The 21,203-nt window shown below is 51.0% G+C and overlaps 1 protein-coding gene across 1 annotated transcript; it reads right to left on the reverse strand.

Annotated features, from left to right (window-relative positions):
* Window positions 1–1,051: 1,051 nt before the first annotated feature.
* RPIA (ribose 5-phosphate isomerase A) lies at window positions 1,052–18,640 on the reverse strand. The gene is made up of 9 exons (XM_021535744.2): window positions 18,385–18,640; window positions 12,944–13,004; window positions 10,873–10,928; window positions 7,060–7,119; window positions 6,145–6,209; window positions 5,738–5,806; window positions 5,091–5,232; window positions 4,490–4,589; window positions 1,052–2,230 (listed from the first exon to the last, which is right to left on the reverse strand). Exons 1-9 carry the CDS (start codon window positions 18,565–18,567, stop codon window positions 2,133–2,135), a joined length of 834 nt encoding a protein of 277 aa, XP_021391419.1. The 5' UTR covers window positions 18,568–18,640; the 3' UTR covers window positions 1,052–2,132.
* Window positions 18,641–21,203: the final 2,563 nt, after the last annotated feature.

Raw genomic sequence — 21,203 nt, forward strand, 5'->3', positions numbered from 1 at the left:
TTGGTGACACAGCAGAGCCAGGGCACAAAGCCACCCCAGGAGGGGATGGACTCTCTGCACCACACCTGAATGTGATGGCAGATGAAGATGAGGGTGGTCTTGACAGAAGAGGGAGCCTGGCAGCCTGCAAGGGAAAGGACATGACCGTTCCCAAGAGCCCCTTAAGTCAAACCCCACCTACTGACTGCAAATGTCAGCTGGGGGAGCTTGCACAAGGATTCAGACACTAAATTTTCTCCAGGGGTTTTAATGCCACACAGACATTTTAATTCCAGCTGGGTGGTACAGTGCACACTGTGCCCATAACCCACAGCCCAAGACCCACTCAAAGTCCCACCCCAGCAGGGAAATCTGCTGCAAAAGCCCCCATGGAATCTACTCCAGCACCCAGAGCAGCTCAAGAATCAGACCTGCCCATCTTCAGGCTGTGGAGCCCCTGCTAAGCACAAAGCTGAATGAGATCACAGCTGGTCCAGGGCCAGAAAATAATGGTGCAGTAATGGGTTTATTGGCTTTTTGAGAAGGAGCTGTTTGATTTCAGGCAGAGGAGAGTCAACAACAGCATTCACTCCTGCTAATCTCATTTCCAGCAGCACAGAGTGAGAAGGCACTTGGGCTCAAAGCTGTGCTCGATTGCTCTCTGTTTATCCAGGATTACATTAGGAGCCCAAGAGCATCTGAAAACAGCCCCAGCCAGAGCTAGGGCTTTGCAAATGGCTTCTGCAGCACCTGGCTTGTGGGAAAAGAAATCCCAGTGTTTCCAGCAAGCTGCTGGCAGTTTGCTCAGTACAAGAGCTGGATTTAGATGCACAGGTTTTAGATGTGCAAACTGTAGATAGTGTCTGTTGAGGAAAGTACTGCAGATAACAAGTGCTGACCAGATAATTTGGTGCATTTTAAATTATTCATTTACCTTAAGCAAAAAGAAATCAAATGCAGAAGGGTGGATTTGGCCAGGGTGAGGAATTCTTGCAAGGGGGAAGTTAGCAGAAGTTGGTCTGACCATGATCTACCCCATTATCCACAAAATAAGTTACTTTGAGAACAAGAATTACCACCAAGTCTTTATTTCAGAGTCTAAAACACGAAGACAGGGCTTGCATTTCGACATCAGAACCATGCAAAGCACCTATACACCAAAAATGAGATACTGAACGAGTGTCTCTCTCCTGCTACACATGGAAAATTTAGGCAGGAAGACTCTGTTTTCCTGTGCGTTCTGCTCTATCCTTCCACAAATCAACCACCTGCGAGGGGTGGTAATTAATCTTCATTCCAAACTAAATCATTTGCCACTGAACACTATTCCATGCTGCCCTAAGCTCCTAAAATATGCTCCTGTGAGCTTCATCAAGCACCCAGTTCTGCTCTTGGTCTACAAGGACGAAGTCCCAAACATCTCCATCTACAGGACATACTTTCATCAGAGGTACTGAATGAAATGAGAGCAGAGTTTGGCTCAAAGGATGAATGCCTCCTCCATACAGAAGCCCAGAAAAGGCCCTTATAAGTTTCCCAGAGAGGGGGATGTAGAGACCACCCTAGGCTCAGAGAATTGTCATGTGCACAGAGGACAACCAGACATCCTGAACTATTAAAAAACAGTGGTATAGAAAAATAAAAGGCATAAAATACTGAACCAAAAAGGTTCCAAATAAGGCATCAGCAGGTCCCAACTGGATGTGCTCCTGTTACATACATCAGCTTCCCAGCCAGGATAGTTAGGAATGATGCATTAGGATTGTATTTCTGTCCTCCATTATTAAGTGCTATGAGCAACCAGAAGGGTTCAAGTTCTCTTTGAAAAAACAACAACAAAAAAAAAAAAAACCAAAACCAGGGAGTAATGTTTTTGGTAAGTATTTCTTAGAAAAGAAAATAAAAATGTTAAAGCAATTCATTGAAACGACTCATTAAAAAAAGACGACATTCCTGTAAAGTAAAAATATATATATATATAAATAGAATCTATTTTTTGTTTGGTTGTTTTTTTTTAAAAAAAAGACATTCAGTATCACGTCAGCGGATCCTGATGGGCTTTCCCGCGGGTCTCCTGCGACAGCCGCTGCTCCTTAAGGCAAAACGTCGGGTTGGCACGGGCAGGACAGCCCAGTCCCCGCGGCAGGGCCCTGTCAGCAGGGCTGCTTCTCCCGCACGCTGACGGAGCCGTCCTCCATCCCAAAATACACCAGCTCGGCCATGTCGATGAACAGCCCCGTCTCCACCACACCTGCGGAACGAGAGGTCCTGGTTACTGCCACAGCCACCCCCGCGCTCGTGCCCTCTGCTCTGCCCGTGGGTTTGCTCGTTCCAAAGCACCACTGCCTCCATCAGAGGTGTGGAGAAGTGTCCAACCTGCATCAGCCACACTGGGAGCTTCTGGGAAGTCTTTTCCATGCAGCCACTTCCAGCAAAACCTCTCCAGAGACTGAGGAACAACTCCCAAAGCTCCCCCGACATTCACGCTGCCCCAGCCACCACTGCTGCACCAACACAACCATGACAAAAGCATTTTCTGCTATGTGATGGCCATGGGGCAAGAGGAAGCTGCTGTCCTAGGTTATAATATTGGGCTGTATTCCATTACCACCTCGAGCTGCAATTCCTTTTTTTTTCCCCTTATCTCGTGACTCAGAGGTAAGTCCCTCCAGGAGGACCTGTTCTTTCAGCCACACGGTTGATACGATCACAGCATTCTATTGTGAGATGCTCCACCCAGAGGGAGGAGCCAAACGATGCCATCAAGGATACAAGCAGGGTTGTGCAGACAGCAAGGAGATCCCCTCTTCCAAGAGGAACAACTGAGATCTTCTCTGCACCGGACCTCCAGAGGGAAACTACATCAGTCTACAGCACCACTGCTTGGACAGAACCACATCTGCTACCATCGCCCCAGCCAGCAAGTGTCAGGCTGTATCTCTGACTCTGTCAGTGGTTCTTCTTTTGTGCTATTGTATATATTTGATTCTTTGTTCCCTTTTCCTAATAAATTGTATTTCTGACTTAGAGCCTCTCACTGGTTTTGCTTTTCAAACCAGGACACTGCACACACCCACAGGACTGGGGATCACTCCCCTCACCTTTAAACTCACCTGAAAGACTTCCCTGTAAGAGATCACCTGGCTAACACTTGTTCAAATGTTAAGACTCCTCAGCTCTGGTGCTACCACTGTAATTTGTAGGCCATTTGTAAATGTACTTTTGATTGCATTTAATTATAGGGTGCTCCTAACTTCACAGTGATCACTGAGACACAGCCAGAGGCCAGGAAGGTGGAGAGAAATGGAGACAAGGGCTACCACAAGCACAGGGTGGCCAAAACCCTTCTCCCAGCACTGCATTTAGGCTTTAACAGGCACACATTTAGGCTCATCCACTCCCTTAGCAGGTCCATTTCTGAGTAGAAAACAGGTCCCATTATTTACTATTCCTTTCTCAAACAACAAGAAATGCAGAGAAGCAGCTCCTGCTCTGCAGAGCAACCAGGCACTGTCTGCCTCTTGCACAGACACAGCTCCAATGATACAGAGATTTGTACAGCTATGGGCAGCAACTGGATTAGGATATGGAGCACAGCACCAGGGGCAGCCCAGACCACCAGAGATCCCTTCCAACCCCAACAATTCTGTGATTCTGTGATAAGCACTACTGGAGTGAAGCAAAACCACTGACCAGAGCCTCTGCCTGGCCTGGTGTTTCAGTTGTGCAGCCAGGACAATATCTCTCTGCTTTGTGGGGATGCTGGTGTTTGTGCAACAACATCCCAACCTGTTCCTGCAAGTTCTGGTAACACTTGAGCAGTCAGTGAAGGCAGCTGTCTGAAGGTAGGACTTCAGGAACAAGCTTTGCCAAGATAACCAGAAAGACATCCAGATCCTGCTTCCCTGAAGTTCACAGAGTGCCAGTGCTCCTGGGCAGATCTGGATGGTCCAGAGGCAGCTCCTGCCTGGGCAGCAGGTCTCATGCAAGGCAGGAGTCCTTGCAGAGAGGCTGTTTTGTTTGCAAACAGCACTCAGCCACTGCTGCTTGAGCCCAGCAAGAGCTTGAGTGCACTTCATCCTCACAGCAAGGCCAGCAGGGAGGGCTTCCCAATGGGAATGGGATGCAGAGCTGTAAGCAGCTCTTGAAAAATACCACAGCACAGTGCAAGCCCTCCCTCCAGAGTGTACCTGTGTTTCCACTAAATGTCCCTGTCTAAATGGGCACAAGAAGAGTAAGGAAGATGACAGGATTGTTGTGCCTAATGGGAAACAGTGTCAACATCAACCAGCATCACTCCAGGTTTTCACCACTGTGTGGGAAAAGCCCCATGGGCACAATTGCACCAACTGAGCTGACTGCTCTCTTGACTAGAAATAAATGCAGGGATCTGCAGGAGGGCAGCAAATACACACACACACATTTCCTGATATCCAAGAGAGAGACACCACAGTCCACACACCAAGCCTCAGCCAACTTTTGTGGTTTTTAAAGGAATCACAGACATCACCTGGTATCATTTTGATAGCTGTGTTCACTTCACGCCACTCGTGAACCTTGTCAAACTTCCAGTCCAGGATGAAGTTCCCATTGTCTGTCACCACAGGGCCCTGGAAGCAAACCCAGTTGCCATGGTATGAGCAAACCCAGTTGTCATGGCATGAGCCCCCTGATCCCAGCCAGGGATTGTCACAGCCCTCACTGGGACCAGCTGTCCCCTCTGCAGTGGTTTAGAGTCATCATTCAAGTAAATTTGGGCCATCCCCACAATAAACCAGTCAGTGAAACCATCACCAGCTCGAGACCCTCTTTGACTGCCCTGCAGCCCCCCATCAGCCCCAGAGCAGCAGGTCAGACCCAGGCTGGCAATCCCTCTGCTCCCTGCTGCAGGATGCTTCTTTAGGAGTCTCAGCCAGAGAGGCTTTCAGTGAGCAGCCTGAACACACAAATACACGATCCAGTAACCAAAGTGCAAAAAGGAGGAATTACAGGACATCACTTGTGGGAGGGAAAGCCCAGATTTCACCAGATGAAGGGCCAGACCTCTGGTCCTCCTTTTGCCCACGTTCAGGTGGGTCCCCAGGGGAAGCAGGGCTGGCAGGGACACTCACTGCTTTGTTAACAGCCATCCGCAGCTCCACGACACCGCCGAATTTTTTGGTCAGGGCTCTGGTGACAGGGACATAAGCCATGGGGATGACCTCGATTGGAACTCCCTTCTTCCACTGCTCCCCAAGGCTGTCAGATTTCTTCCTGAGGGCACAGTTTGAGGTGGGATTAGTGATGGACATTACACTGCTGACACCATTAACACCACCCCAGGCCCTTGGCAAACCCCTCAGGCACAAGGCTCAGGAGGACACAGGGTCAGTCCACGTGTGCCCTTGTCCAGCAAGAGCCAGTTTAATGCACAATGCTCTACCCACTCAAAAGCCCTGTTTTGACATGCTTTGGACAAGCAGAACAGGAGTTGTTTTTCCACAACCCATGGCTGGAAAATTTATCCCATGCTGACAATCACTGGGCTCAGAGAGCAGAACTGCCACTTCCCCACAAGCTCTGCTGACTCCCAAGCAGGCCTGCTGAGTTGAAAATTAAGAAAAAAAGATAAATTGAATTGCTGAAATACTGAGAGCCAGGCTAATTTCCACCCATTCCTGCTCTCCTGTAACCATTGGAATGACAATAATGGCCCAACACAGCACCATCTGAAACCTCCCATGGAGGAGAAAGGTATTATGAACAGTAATATCTTCACCTGTAATCAGCAATAACAATGAAGCACTTTGCAAATCCTGCAACTATCTTCTCCTGTGTCAAGCAGCCACTGCAAGGGGGAAAAAAATAAAAACAAAACCAGAAAACATCAGACTGCTCCTCACTGTGCCTAATGGCCTTGAAATCCAGTCCCCCCTAATACGTTCTTGCTAGTTTTGGTGCAATCATTGTCCCTCACCTTATCCTCATTACCCCCACCCCTCACTTTGTGCCCCTTGTCCCTGGCAGCCTTGGCCAGGAGCCACCTCCCACTGTGGGTGCACACAGAGCCCTGCACAGGATCCCCTCCAGCCCAGCCCAGAGACACCCCCAGCTACACAGGGATGCTCAGTGCCCCCAGCATCAGCACTGGGACAGACAGACAGAGAGAGAGACAGCAAAGCTCACCCGCCACCTTTGATAAGGTTGAGGTCAGAGTCCACCTCATCTGCTCCATCAATGGCAACATCAAGCTGTGGGAAGAGGAGAAAATGGATGTGCAAACCCCTCCTGTGCAGCATCCAGGCCCTGCTCCTGGTGCAGCTCTGGGGCTGGAGTGTCCCAAGCAGCAGTCACAAATGTCACCAGAGCTGGGACCACCTTGGTGCCAGCCTGACCAGAGACAAGTGTCTGACGGGCCCAAAGGATACCCTGAGACCACCCAAGCCCCTCTACCATGAGGCATGTGAGAGGAAGAGAAACCCAAACCACCTGCTGGCCTGCAAGGCACATCTCTTTAGCCTCTGGTGTTGTTTATGGACCAGAGTGCAAGATTTTCCCAGGAAAAATCTTTGACAGTTCAGCAACATCCCTGTCTCAAACCTCATCTTGGAAGAGATGCCCAAGCACCCGGAGGCAACACAACCCAGCAGCCTTCTTGCCATCTAAAGGGACAAGAACTATGAAAGAACTTGGGGGGAAAATAAACTAAACCTGTTCAAATCATAGAATCATTAAGGTTAGAAAAGACCTTTAAGATCATTGAGTCCAGCCACTCAACAAACCCTGCCAAGCCCCCATGAAACCATGTCCCTAACCATCAAATCTACATGTTTTTTGAATGCTTCCAGGGATGCTGATTCCACCACTGCTCTAGGCAGCCTGTTCCACTACTACCAACCTTTCAGTGCAGGAATTTTTCCTAATATCCAACCTAAACCTCCTGTGGCACAGCTTGAGGCTGTTTCCTGTTGTCCCAACTCAAGTTCTGCAGCATGGCTGGCCAAACTCAACCTCAGGGGAGGAGTAAGGAGCCTGGATGCTTTCTGAAGGACCAGGTGAGAGGAAAATCAGGTGAGGTCTCACCTCTGAGGTCCCACTTACCTCTGGATTTCGGTCCAAGTCACTCAGTGCTAAGCCATTCTGCAGGATCAGCTGACGAGCCTGTGCACCAAGAAGACAACAAACACCATTTACAGTGGCAGGAAAGAAAAAACAGATTTGTGGTGTCCTTCCCTGGCTGCAGCAAGGATGGAGCCTCCCTGGGACAGCTCCACTGCTCCACTCTGAGAGGATCCAGCAGCAACAGCAAGGAGAAAATTATGTTTTCACACCAGAGCAGTTTAATCAAAAGAAAATCCTGCTACTTATTTGAACTAAAATGCTCAGGTGGTACAACAGAACTCCTGGGTTTGGGTGTCTCCATACTAAATAGCAGGAGGCCTCAACAGTTTGGTGGGAATCACTTGTATCTAAGCACTAAAGCAGATACGGAATTTTTAAATCTTATGTGGTTTCAGCTTGGATATCATTCTCCCTTACACCCATCCAGCCCTTCTTATCTCCTTCATCTGAAAAATGGAACCAAGAAAATTAAATATTTACACCACAGCAATGTGGAACTAACAGAGAAAATATTTTTCATATTGGAAATACGCTAAAAAGTAAATAACAAATGCACAACTCGTGGGAAAAGGGTGGGAAGCTGCTGAAACTGCTGCTTGGTGGCTCTGATCTAGGTCTCCTGCAGTGGCTGTTTCCCTCTAGTGGCAACACAACACAGGGTACCCAGAGCTGCCCTTGGCTCAGTCCCTCAGCTTGAACAGGGAATCACAGAATTGTTTAGCCAGGTTTACTAACATCAAGTCCAGCCCTTGGCAGCACTGCCCAGGCCACTGCTAAACCATGTCCCCAAGTGTCACATGTACATGGCTTCTACATCCCTCCAGGGATGGTGACTCCACCACTGCCCTGGACAGCCCAATCAGTGTCTTCACCTTCTCAGTGAAGAAATTTTCCCTAATATCTGATCTAAACCTCTCCTGGCACAACCCGGGGCCATTTCCTCTTGTCCTGTTATTTGTTTCTTGGGAGAAGAGACCAACCCCGACGTGGCTGCCCCTCCTGCCAGGGAACTGTGGAGAGTGAGAAGATTTCTTTTCTCCAGCTTCTCACTGCTCCTCATCACACCTGTGCTCCAGAGCTCTCCCCAGCTCCACTCCCTCCTCTGGACACACTCCAGCCCCTCAGTGCCCTTCTTGTCACGAGGCACAAAACTGAACACGGGATTCAAGGTGTGGCCTCACCAGTGCCCAGCAGAGAGGACAATCCCTGCCCTGGTCCTGCTGCCACAGGCCAGGTTCCCCTGGTCTCCTTGGCCACCAGGGCACACCATGGCTCATGTTCCCAGCACGCCCAGGTCCTTTCCTGCTGGGCCACTTTCCAGCCCCTCTGCCCCCAGTCTGGAGTTCTGCAGGAGGTTTTTGTGGCCAAAGCGCAGACCCAGCACTTGGCCTTGTTGAACCTCAGACCCCTGGCCTTGGTCCATCCATCCATCCAGCCTGTCCAGATCCCCTTCAGAACCTTCCTGCCCTCCAGCTGACTGACAATCCCACCCAACTTGGTGTCAACTGCAGACTCTCTAAGTGGTTGAATTTTCTATGTTACACATCATCATTTGAGTGACATTCCCTCCTTGCACAGACTCTGCTCGAGTCCAAACTTGCTACCATGCTGCAGCTAGACCAAGAAACCCCAGTGCAATAGCGTGGATCAGCTGATTCCCCTGAATTCTACCCAATAACACTAACAAAGTGCATCAGTCACAGGTACTGGCATCCCAGAAACATCAGAATTAGCAGGTGGCACTCCTGGCAATGCTGTAAGATTTGAATAGTTTATCATGGCATTTCATAGCATGCAGTTTTAACACCCGTGGGCTGTGGGGCCCTAAGGACTCCCTCCAATGGTAGGAATAAAAATCAGTGGGTTGGCATTCATCACATGGTGCCCACAAAAGGAGATTTCAGGGATCTGGGAAACTCAAAGCATTGAAAACACTGTGCTGCACATGCAGGCCAGACCCTGAACAGGCTTAGAGTCAGCGGTGTGGCAACGAGGTGGCTTGGCTGTCTCCAGGCTCTGCTTGCAAGGCAATGGGAGCAGTGGGAATCAAAAGCAGAGCTCCCAGAACTGAGGGAAAAGTGGTGGGAGCTGCACAGCACTCGACAGGAGCAGTCCCACTCCGTGCTCCCAGCACACGTCCCGGTGAGAAGAGACAAGGCAAACGCCAGGGACAGATACTTACCCTGCTCTAGCTTTACTGATGGTGATGGCTTAATGACCTGACAGCAGGGAAGGGAGGAGCATAAAAGCCCACTGAAACCAACTCTTCCTTGCCAGTGACCTCAGGCAGCCATCTACACCTGTACACAGTGAAAATAAAATGCTGTTTTGCTGACCTGGCAACGCTCCACTCGGAACTGGTTGAGGTCTAAGGGACTGCAAGAGATACAAGGCAGCCCCATGTTGGGAATTTTGGCTCCTGCAGGTGTACAGTCTCTCTCTTCCCTTTAACAGCAACTTTTTGTTTTACTGGTAAGAAACTGGGTGGCGTTAAATGAACAATGACAACATTTCAAGGCAGGACAGGCTTCAGCCTATGCTCATTACAAGAGCTTCATCAAAATTTTCTTTAAGAACTAATGACTGAACTCAGAACACTTCTCCTAGATTCAAAGGGGACATAGCATTTCAGGGTGGGAACCATTTGAGACAGATCAAAGACAGACTCTCACCACAGTCTATACAATCAACAGAAATACCAGTATTGGAATTAATTTTTTTTTTTTTCACTTTCTGGCCTTTACAGCACCTTGCACTATACTCCAGTTGTTTGCAACAGCTGGGAAGAGAGAACCCTGTCACCCCCACACCTAAACAACTGCAGGGTAAGAGGATGTTAGGTTTTCCTAAGCTTTTAGGATAACTCAGGTTGGTCTCTATCCATCCAACCTCCAGGACAAAGCAGGGTCAGCTGCCAGGTTGCTCAGGGCTGTATCCACCCAGTGCCTGAACACCTCTCAGGCAGGCTCTGCCCCGCCTGCCACACTGCCTGACTGCCCTCATGGTGACAAGGCTGTGACAAAAGCACAGTCCCCAGGACCATGAGAAGGACACATGCCCGATTCCTTGACTGGGGTATTGCCACCCAGCCTTGAAGACCCTTTGGGTGGTCCCCACCGTGTCACCTCTGCCTGCCCAAAAGGAGGTTCCCACCTCAGGGAACAGAGGTAAAGAGATCAAAGCCAGTTAACAAAGGCAGGGGAGATGCTCAGAGGCTTCCCCAGCTGATCTGTATTCCACCACCAAGCCAGGTTCTCCCTCCAGCCCTCTCAACATCTAGCTTGCTATGAACCAATTCCTGCAAAGGCTGCACAGCAAATAAGAGGTTAAGCCAACTTCCCTTCTGCAATTTTTTATCAAATCCAGCTGATGCATTTGAAGTTCCTGCTGAAAACACAAGAGCTTACTATTATTCTTTACAGCTGCCAGGGCTGAAACAGACTCAAAGGAGACAAAGTGTCTCCAGTGAGCTTTGCACTACGAGCCTGGTTCACCACTAAGCAGCATTTTCATGCAAGTGGGATCCAGAGGAAGCCACACACCAACCCTGACACAACCAGCCTTACCACACTGGCTCCAAATACACCTCCCAGCCCCGAGCTCAGGCCAGGGTAACACAGCACCATCACCTTCTCTGTGTGGTCTTTCTGTAGGCTGCACCAGGACTGCTTTCACTGGTGCTTTTGGCTCATTCACACCACTGTAAACCAGAGAGAGGCAAGGTGGCCTCCCACAGCCCAGGGGGAGATGCCCTGCAGGAGTGTTTGGACTGGCAGGAAGGAAAGCACTCACCTGAAAGGACGTAGGGATGCAAACAATTGTCAGGTTCTCCTCCTTAACTCTCTCAGCTGCAGGCAAAAAGCAGAAGCCTTGGTTTGTTCATTGCACAAGGCAAAACCACAGCAACTTTCTCTTTAAGAAACCTCAGTTCAGCACAGCCCCTCTGATTCACTGCAATTACTTGCTTGGCTTGCAAATAACTCAGTCACGCTCAAAAAGCAAACAGGTGCCCCCCTCCATGGGCTCAGGCTCAGTTTCAACAGTCAGAAATGTTTAAACACCCACTCTGGCCCAGCCCAAGCCACCATGAGCCATTAACCTTTATGTCTCCAGCAGCAGAGGAGCCCCATCAGCAAATCCTCACCTGGGAAATCGGCCCCATCCCCTCTCTCACTCTATTAGACAGGTTTTTGCTGCTCTCCATGTAAACACAGAGCTCCAGCAGCTGTCTGAAAGGTTTGCTGGCTTGTTGCCCTGGGGACATCACATTAATTTATTATAGAACATTTAAATATATAGCAGGAAAAGAACTAATAAAGTACAGTATTCCATTAAATGGAAGGAAATATTTCCTCCCCCAGGCTAACCTCAAATGACTAAAATCTATTACTAAGATATCATTATGGATAAAATATTATTTTAGTAATTACAATACTCAGGCACAAGCCAACAGCCAAAGAGCCAGCAAGAGCTCGTGCACCAGAGCAAGCACACGAGCTACATGCTCCAAGGTAATGCTGCTGCTGGAAGAATTGAACATGCAATACATGAGGCTGGATGCTGTTACAACCCACATCCTAGTTCTAAAGCAATCAGGAGACGTGAAAAGCCAGAATTTGCAGCCTGGAACAGCCACTCCTCTTCAAATACAATAGCCATTTATTTAGAGACTGATTCTGTGCTCAAGGAGGGAGTGGTTGCTGTACTGAGCCAAGCCCAGAAGGCTGAACAGCAGCTCCTAGACAATGAAGTGCATCACACAGAGTGGGGAAATGGGTGACAAGGGGCAGCCCCAGCCCTGCTGTGTCCCTGCACAGTGAAGGGTGGGCTGTGCTCAGAACTCAGCCTGTTCTGGGCTGAAGGACAGCTCTGCCCAAGGGAGCTGGAGGTCACCAGGGGACTCCTCAGGTAGGCAGAGCCACCCAGGTGGGACACACTGAACTGTGCTGCCCAGGGAAGTGGTGAAATTCATATCTGGAAGTGTAGATGTAACACTTGGGAGTATGGCTGGGTGGTGAACACAGTGGTGCTGTGTAGGATTTGAGGATCTTGGAGGTGTTTCCCAACCTTTTCTGTGGTTCCCCCTCTGTATCCAAGCAAGACTCCCAAGAACAACAGGGCTGATGCTGCACTCCCAACCCACCATGGTCCCCACAGCTGCTCTTCATCCAAGGACATCCAAACTTCAGCACCTCCACAAGCAGGGCTGAGACTGCCCTGCAAAGGAACTTTACACCTCTGAACCCTCTGTGATGAGCCATGACAGTAATTACCCTCACACAAAAATGCATTTGCCTCACTTGAATATTTTGCTGAAATTTTCTGAATCACTCCCTGAGCAAACTCCTGCACATGGAGCAAGCAGGTAAACCTGGCTGCAGGGTACATAAATAAAATGCAGCAGAATTCCGCATTCCTCATTTTCATTACACCTCAGCAGGGCCCTCAGCGTGAATCCTGTGGATGTGGGGAGCAAAATGAGCCACAGGCAAAGGGGTTAAAGGAAGCAGAGCAGCTGCATGGCCCCGAGCCACACAGCAAGTCAGCACTAGGCAGAGCTGGCAAAGCTGGAACCAGACCAAGGAGTCCAGCTCCAGTTTGTGGTGGGTGCCAGTGGAGAGCTTTTCCTGGCTGTCAGGAACAGGTGGCAAATCATTACCTCCTCAGGACTCTCAGGCTATAAATTTGGAGCCCAAGGCCCAGTTTTAACCTTCAGCTTCAAGCAGGACACAGCAGCCAGTAAACAGACCCAAGGCATCACCTCTAAGTTAGCACACAGGTGATTTAGGGTGTTTTTCAAGTAGTTGAAGCAGATGGAAAAGGGGATTTTTGTGGTGGAGGGAAGGGAAGGGGAGCATCCTACCTAATCGTTGCACTGCGTGTACAATCGTAGATCCGCTTCCGATCCCAAGAACTTGATTGTTCTGCAAATCAAAGAGAGACAGAGGAATGCTGTTACTGGAGGCTCCAGACTCCACTTTCCCAGTAAAAGTGGCATTATAAACACATGCAAGAGGAGCCTTGTCCAGGGATGCACGTGGATACAGCATCTCAGCACTCTGCAGGCAAGGGAGAGAACACACTGTGCCAGCGAGGCCATGGCCGTGGGCTGTGGCCAAGGGATTTTAATCAACTCTCCCTCTCATTAAAGGACATGTGCTTGCTAATTACCAGCACAGTCCGATCTCAGGGTGTTCAATGCACACTCACTGGTGGTTGCTGGCATTCCATGAAAGCTCTCCTGCCGGAAAGCTGTGAATTTCAGACAATACCACAGAGGAAGAAGGGGAAACAAACTCAAGATAAAATCTCCCAAGGAAGCCACACAGTAAAAGGCTGCGTTTGCTGCCAACCGTATCATTAGTAAACAGCACAGATGCAGCAGCAGCCAAAGCAGAGAGCACAGCAGCTGTTCCTGTGAATAATAAAAAATGTTTTCCAAAACAGAGTGTAAAGCTGCCTATCGGAGAGTCCAGCAAAACTTGGAAGGTGGGTGAGCCTGGCAGCATGTGCTGAAGAGGATGAAATTTTAACCACAGCTCCATCCTGGCCTTTCTCTGTGTATTGCCTGATTTAAGAAAGATCACTGCCCTGTCACCTGTAACACAGATACACTCCTAAAAGGTGCTGCAGGCTGAGGGTGGATGGGTGCACTTGTGTTTCTTCTGCAAGACATGTTCTCTGCCATGTCAGTCTCTGTTTATTATCAACTCAGTTTCCCATCCCCTGTAAGTGACCTGCAGCCTTCTGCACTTCCCATTTTCAGCGTACTTTGGTTTTTTTGGATGGGATCCAAAGCTTAAATTGACTTAAAGAGGCCCAGCATCACCACAGAGACTTCAGATGAGGAAGATGTGAAGACAACCAGAGATGCAGGCACAGAGCTGTTGTGCATTATCTCTTGGACATTAGATAGATCTGGAGCTCTTTCCTCATGTGCAGCAAATCCAGAGCTCAGCAGCTGTGGAAAAAGCCACACCTGCAGCACTTCAAACAGCTAAAATCTTGCTGTCACACAAGTTTACCTGGAAAGGTGGAGTTCAAGACAGGTCACATTCCCCTAGGTTTAATAATTTCTCTTGTTTCTGCAAGTTAAAAGCTTAAAAGAAAACAGAAATTCTCCAAAACCAGAGGCTCAGCTTCCATCCCAGCCCTCACTAAACCACTGTGACTCTGCAAAAGTTGGGCAGAGGAACAGGTCACTGCTGCACACCTGCAACGTGGCCAGCAGACGCCCAACAGCTCCTGAGGCTCTCCTTCCACCCACCCAGCAGGCAGAGCCAAGCAAGGCCAGCCAAGGAAGGGGCAAGCAAAGCTGTGCAGAGGCTGACAGGACATGGGCAGTACCAGTGTTCCCAAAAGACTTGTTTTCACCCAGGAAGTTTCTTCTCTTTGCCCTCATTTCTGCAGGGTGAGACAGCTTCTTGGAGCAGCTGGGTACCCTAAAGGGATGGGGAAAGCTTTAGTATGGGCAACTCCACTGTAATGAAGCAGGAAGAGGACACAAGGGTCCCAGCCCTTCCATTTATCAGCGATTAGAGGTGAAGCAGCACTTTTAATCACTCTAAACTGGTGCTGTCACAGCCCCTGTCTTACCATGACTCCCACCTCTCCCTCAGCTCCAACCCCAGCCAGACCAGGGGCAAAACCAACCACAAAACATTTTAAAAACAGGGGCAGGGCAAACACTGGTGAGAAGCAGAGCATTGACAAGCAGGACCTCATGCAAAAAAAAATTACATTTCAAGTTGTTTACCAAAAGCCCACCAAACAAAACCAAGGCACTGAGCCACAGCACAGCTGAGGACCCCAGTATGAGTGAAGTGGGCAGCAACCACAGCATTTTCTCAGCCAACCCAAGGGCCTAAAGACACTGCCCAGCACCACAGAAGCCAATAAGGCAACACAGATGGAGCAGTACCAGTAGCACACAGGTATTTGCCAGTCCCACCTAAGTTTCCAAGGTCAGAGAACAAAGAGCTCCATCTAAAAGCAGTAGATAAATACAGAGCAAAGCCCAAAGTTTGCTCAGTCCTCTCTGGGGCAGTAGGACATAGGGCAGTAGCTGTATTTTCATTTCTAGCAGAGGTGCTCGCAGGGCCCGCCCTCAGAGGTGTTGTATAAATGCAAAGCCAGCTCTCCCCAAGCAGCTTACAGCTCTAAAGCCCCAACCCTGTGCCAGCCCCACTCCCCCAAGCTGTCACAGCCCCACTGTCCATGGTCTCTGAGGCTGGTCATCTCAGTGTCCACTCCAGAACTGGGGAACTCTGCTCCTGCAGCTGCCCAGGGACAAGTGTTGTGGGTAAACACACCAATCTAGCTTTAATTAAAACAAAAAAGAAACAGAAAAACAAGTTATCCTCTCCTAATCCCCCCTCCCACACCCAGGTTTATATCTGCCACACAAGGAGCTGCTGTCCTGGCAAGGCAGGGATGGGTGTGAAGGTGGATGCCAAGCAAGGAGCCTCATCCAGTACCAATCCCAAGCTCCCAGTACCACAGATTTATGGGACAGTTAAGCAAGAGAGATTTGTCCAGGAGAACCAACCCCTTGGTGTCTCCCACACATCCCTGCTGTGCAAGGGAAGCCTTTCAAGATAACACTGCTCCCTCCTGAGAGCTCTAACAAGCAAACACAAACGGATCCACTACAAACAGCAGCTGCCCCCTGCCAGTGCAAACTGACAGCTGAGACCATCCAGCTCCTGGGCAGTGACTCTGACCTCCTTCTCCATCATTTCTTGAAGCCAGCTTGCACAAGCACAAAGACATTGCCTAATTTACCTAATTGGCATCACAAGTTGGACATTGAACTTTAATTAGCTGTGACAAAGGCAGAAACATTATCTTCAGTTTGCCTGGCCATACAACAGCACAAAGGCTAACTATTTCACTATTAAAGTCCAAAAGTACTGGTCTTAACCCAAATCAAAGGAGCCCCTATTTATGATGCCTCACAGCAACAGTGGTGTCTTGGATCCCTGCCTTGTGAGATGAGTCCTGCCTTGCACGACCCCTCAATGCACAATTTTCGGTTTGCCTTGGGTAAGAAGGGGGATTTTTATGCAACTACCAGAGCTCCCAGGCTCCCCCATCTCACAGACTGATCACTTTTGATGGTGTTGGCTGGCAGGGGCTGGGTCTCACACAGCATGTGGCTGTGCTCTCAGGCAGGTACAGACTGCTCAGAGGAATGGGGCTGCAGAACAAAACAAACTTTCATGGGACATAAGGGAAGCCATCTGAACCTCAAAACACTAAGCCAGCGAGGGGGAAGCAGGAAGGAAAAGGGATTTTTTTTTTCTTCCCTAACTGCTAGTATCTACATTCTTAGCAGCAACTCCTCACCCCGATTTCACCACTGCTGTTGCGAAAGGGCTGGCACAGCAAGCGCTTTGATAACCTCCTGCGTGACTGTAACCGTTGATCGCCGAGTTCCAGATCAGGCTGTGCCAAACTTCAGGCAGCTCCAGCCCTATCTGACATTCATGGGGCTGACTCAAGCCCCTGGCTGCATTTCCCTCCCTGCACAGCACAAGACAGAATCAGGGACTGTTGCTCCTTGCTTGGGTGCTCAGAAACGGGGTGCAGCAGCAGTGCATCCTGGATTTGGAGAAAGAAGCAGTACACGGCATTAGCCTGAACTCCCACCGCAGCCCAGCTCGCAGGAGGGTGCACAATGAAAGTTTGGAGGTGCAAGACATTACCCCAAATTCAGCGTACACAGTGCTGAGCTGGATCAGGCAGGAAGCTGCTGCTAGGGAGGCACACACAGGGGAAGGAAAAGCAGTTTTCTCCCTTTGCCTCAGCTAAAGGAAGTGAAGTCCAAAACAAAGGAAAAAGAGACTCAGGAAGACCCATCCGTGCACCCCAGGGTCCTTCTTTGCACCCAGGACTGTTCATGCTCGGGGGGAGGGGGTGGTTTTCTAATTCCCCCCCACTACATCCGTGAACCTTGGGGCTGCTCTGTGCACTGCAGGAGTCCGTGCCACCTGAAGCCCATCCATGCCCGGGAAGTTCAGTACATTCCATACACTGGGGAGTCCTGGCACTCCACAGCCTGTCTCTGCACCTGGAGCTGCCTCGGACAGCCCTGGCAGTGCACTGGAGGGCTCCGTGCACCCCTATGTTTTGTGGGGTGCCAGCATCCCAAAGCCTGTCCCTGCACCTGGAGCGGCTCTGTGAACCCAGGGCCACCCGAGCTCTGGGAGAGTCCGTGGCTGCTCTGTGCTTTGGGGGGTCCCTGCACCCCAGAATGGCTCCATGCGTCCCAATGTCCCTCCGTGCACCGGGGGACTCGCACTCCCTGTGGTCGCTTCGTGCTTTGGGGAGTCCCGGCACCCCAGAGCCACTCTGTGTGCTGGGGGATCCGTGTATCCCGGAGCCTGTCCATGCACTGGGAAGCTCCGCGTACTGGGGGGTGTCCCGGCACCCCACAGCCTGTCCCTGCAAACCGGAGCCGCTCCATGCACTGCAAAAACCCGTGCGCGCCGCGGCCGCCCTGTGCTTTGTGGCGTCCTGACACCGCGGAGTCGCTCCGCGCACCGGGGAACTCCGTGCAACTCACGGCCCCTTCGAGCATCCGGAGTCCCAGCAGCCAGAGCCTGTCCCTGCGCCCGGAGCCGCTCCCCGCAGCCCGGGACCCGTCCGTGCCTCTGGAGCCTCCGTGCCTTAGGGGGTCCCTGCACCCCGAGCCCAGTCCGGGGACTGGGGGGATCTCTGCACCCCGCAATCGCTCCGTGCACCCCGAGCCCACTCCGGGGACTGGGGGGGATCTCTGCACCCCGCAGTCGCTCCGTGCACCCTGAGCCCAGTCCGGGGACTGGGGGGGATCTCTGCACCCCGCAGTCGCTCCGTGCACCCTGAGCTCCCTCCCTCGTGTCCTCCAGGCACCCCGTGGTCCCTCGTGCGTTCGGGGGTCCCGGCCCCCCGGAGCCTGTCCCTGCACTCCGGGATCTCTCTGTGTACTGGGGGCTCCGTGCACTCCAGAGCCTTTTCAATGCGCTGCAAGTTCCGTGCACCCCATGGTCGCTCAGTGTACTGGGGGTCCCGGCACACCAGATCCTGTCCCGGCACCCCGGAGCCGCTCCGTGTACGGGGGGTCCCGGCACCCCGGAGCCGCTCCGTGCACTCCATGGTCACTGCATGCCCTGGGGGACCCCAGCCCCCTGCAGCCACTCTGTGCTTTGGGGGCTCCCTGCAGCCCGGAGTCCCGCCGTGCACTCGGGGTCCGCCCGTGCTCCCGGAGGCTCCGCGCACCCCGCGGCCGCCCTGAGCCCCCCGCAGCAGCCCGGGCCGCCTCACCTGGACGTGCTTGTCCACGGCGGCGAAGGCGGCCCGTTTCTTGGCCTCCTCTGCCATGGTGCCGCCGAGCCGCCCGCGGGAGAAGCCGCGCCGCGCCGCCGCCCGCCCCGCTCGGACCCTCCCTGGCGGCCGGGCAGCCAGGGGCGTGCTCCGGAGCAGGGCGAGCCGGCCGGGGAGCCGCATGCCGGCGCGGCCCGCCCCCGGGGGGCTCTTCCTCACGGGCTGCAGGCCTGGGCCGTGCCGGCTCCTCTCCTCCTCCGCCTCCTCCTCCTCTTTCTCCTCCGCCGGGAGGCTGGGACTTGTAGTGCTGCGTGCGGCGAACTACAGCTCCCACAATGCCCGACATCCCCAGAGCAACTTGTTGCATCGATGTGTTAAGTACCGAGTAAATGCCAAGTGCCGAGAGACCGGGTTTGCCGAGTTGGGAAAGGTTCACGCATTTCTGCAAAGAGTAGAGGGATGCGAGGTGTCCCACCTGGAAGTGCTGGGGGAGGAGGGAGGATGGCGGGGGGAGCCCCTGCCGGAGGCCAGGCAAGGCACTGTGCTCAGGGAGTTACTGGAACTCTGGCCGGGCTCCACAGGTTTTGAAGAAGAGCCTTTCTTGGATTTTCACTCAAACTTTAGCACGATCTCCCTCGAAATTAGCAAAATGGAGATGAAAAAATGCCAGGGGTCCTCTGGGCACATGGTATTAACCAGCGCTTCGTCCTTACCCTGCCCTGCAGGAGGGTCAGGACAAAACCCCACGGAGATCTCCTCTCCTGAAGCACACAGAGCCTCTTTTTATTTGTCATAGCTTTTTCCCCTACCCTGGGTTGACCTCTGATGAAGTTATTTCTGAAACAGAGAGGCAGAGCAACCTTGAAGTCCCTCTACACCGGCATTTTCACTCCTGTGAGCCACATTAGGACCATTCACAGGCACCTCACTTTCTCTCCAGCTGCAATCCCACAAAGGTGGATGAGAACTGCAGGTATTTACCCCTTACTACTCACTCCAAGGCCAGTCCACAATTCGTTGAGAATAATCTTTTTATAATCTTTTTATTTGCTCAACAGAAAAGCTGCCGCTGACTTCTCTTTTTTGATTCTGTGTATGACTGGCTTGCTTTTGCTGCCAACCTCTGATTCTGCTGTGATTTTCAAGGACTAGAAACATTTCCTTTTGTTCTCCCTGGGCCAGCACGTCAGTCCTTGAACAATGGGGTGGGATTTCAACAAAGACTCTATTATCATTGCCCGGGCTTATCTCATCTCGGTGAGGCCTTACCTTTCTGTACAGAGCAGGTGACTCGCTGTTAAGAGCAGCACGTGGTTCTATGCAGCGGTTCAGTGTTTTCTGCCAGCTGGCAACGATTTTTCCTGCAAGTTACTCATTTTAAAGTGTAAATACACACATCTAGTGGGATATATATTCTGAGGGAATCAGACCCAAACACTGCGCTTTTCCATGATGCAAGAGGGGTAAAACTGAAGGAGCTTTGCTTTGGGAGACATTACAAGAGCACGTAGTGACAGGACAAGGGGGAATGGCTTTAAACTGAGAGTAGGTTTAGATTAAATATTAGGAGAAAAGACTTACTGTGAGGATGGTGAAGCACTGGAACAGGTTGCCCAGAGAAACTATGGCTGCCTCAATTGTTTAAAGCTAGGTTGGAAGGAGCCCTGGACAGGTTAGTCTAGTGGAAGGTGTCTCTGCCCACAGCAAGGGTTGAAACAAGATGGTCTTTAAGGTCTTTTCCAACCCAGGCCACTCCATGATTCTATGATTATTCTGTTCAGGATCCTGAGTATGTGACTGAACTGAAGAACAGTCACTAGGGTTTTATGTTGACTCAGAAAGCCCAGCCTGGGCTTCTCTCAAATCCCACTGTTGTAGTGCAGAAGTGTGGGGTGATAAACCTGTTGTACCCTCACAGCAACAGCTGATAGCTTTGGCGTGAAGCACATCTTGCAGTGCCTGGGGAAGCACAAACATCTCCACTTCTAGATAATGACCACTCCATTAGCAATTTATCTGAATCTGTTGGTGAGTTACAGCTCCAGTAAAAGCAGAAAATCTTTCATTTATGCTGTGCTGAGCTTTGCCTGTACACAAAAAATTGGTATTGGGCATTTTAGAAACTGATCATCTGTGAATTTCAGCAACAACCAGCTCTGTTTGCAAACAGCTCAAAGTCCTTCTGTACAAGCCTGGTTTTGTCCATGTCAAAGCTTCTCCAGGAGCCAACTCTCACCCTCCGTGCTTCAGTGTAAGGAGGTGTTTGAACCTGCTTTGAAGAGACATTCTGCCTGTCAAGCAGCAACTGCGAGGTGTCAACCCCAACAAAAACCCCGCCGAGGAAGGAGCAGCTCAGCCCTTTCAGGCCGTCAGGGCGACTGCGTGACTCCGGGTGCTGAATTCTCCATCTGAGGCTGAAATTACATGGTAGGAAAATTACATGGTAGCTGAGATAACAACTTGCTGTTGACAAAAAAAGCAAGAGCCTGCTCTTCACTGCCTTCAGTCACCGTCCTCGCGCTGCCTGGGTACTGTTTGTGCTGGTGCTGGCATTCCCGTGACCCTGTGCTGATTCACCTGGCTGTGCTGGCAAGAAAAAGCAGTTGCTTCTTGCCAGGTGAGTGAGGTTGAAGTGGGTCAGCCAAACTTAATATTATCTCTCTGAAAGGGAGTTTTGTAACTGGCTTAAGCTGCTCTGGTCTAAGATAGGAAAAAAAAAAAGAAAGGAAAAAAAAAAAAAGGAGCATTCCCACCTTATGGTCCGTCGCTTGCCAAGTTTTCCTGCTACTTCCATGTGTTGGCAGAGAACTGCTCTTTCT

This window comes from Lonchura striata, chromosome 4, assembly GCF_046129695.1.
Source record: "Lonchura striata isolate bLonStr1 chromosome 4, bLonStr1.mat, whole genome shotgun sequence".
NCBI lineage: Eukaryota > Metazoa > Chordata > Aves > Passeriformes > Estrildidae > Lonchura > Lonchura striata.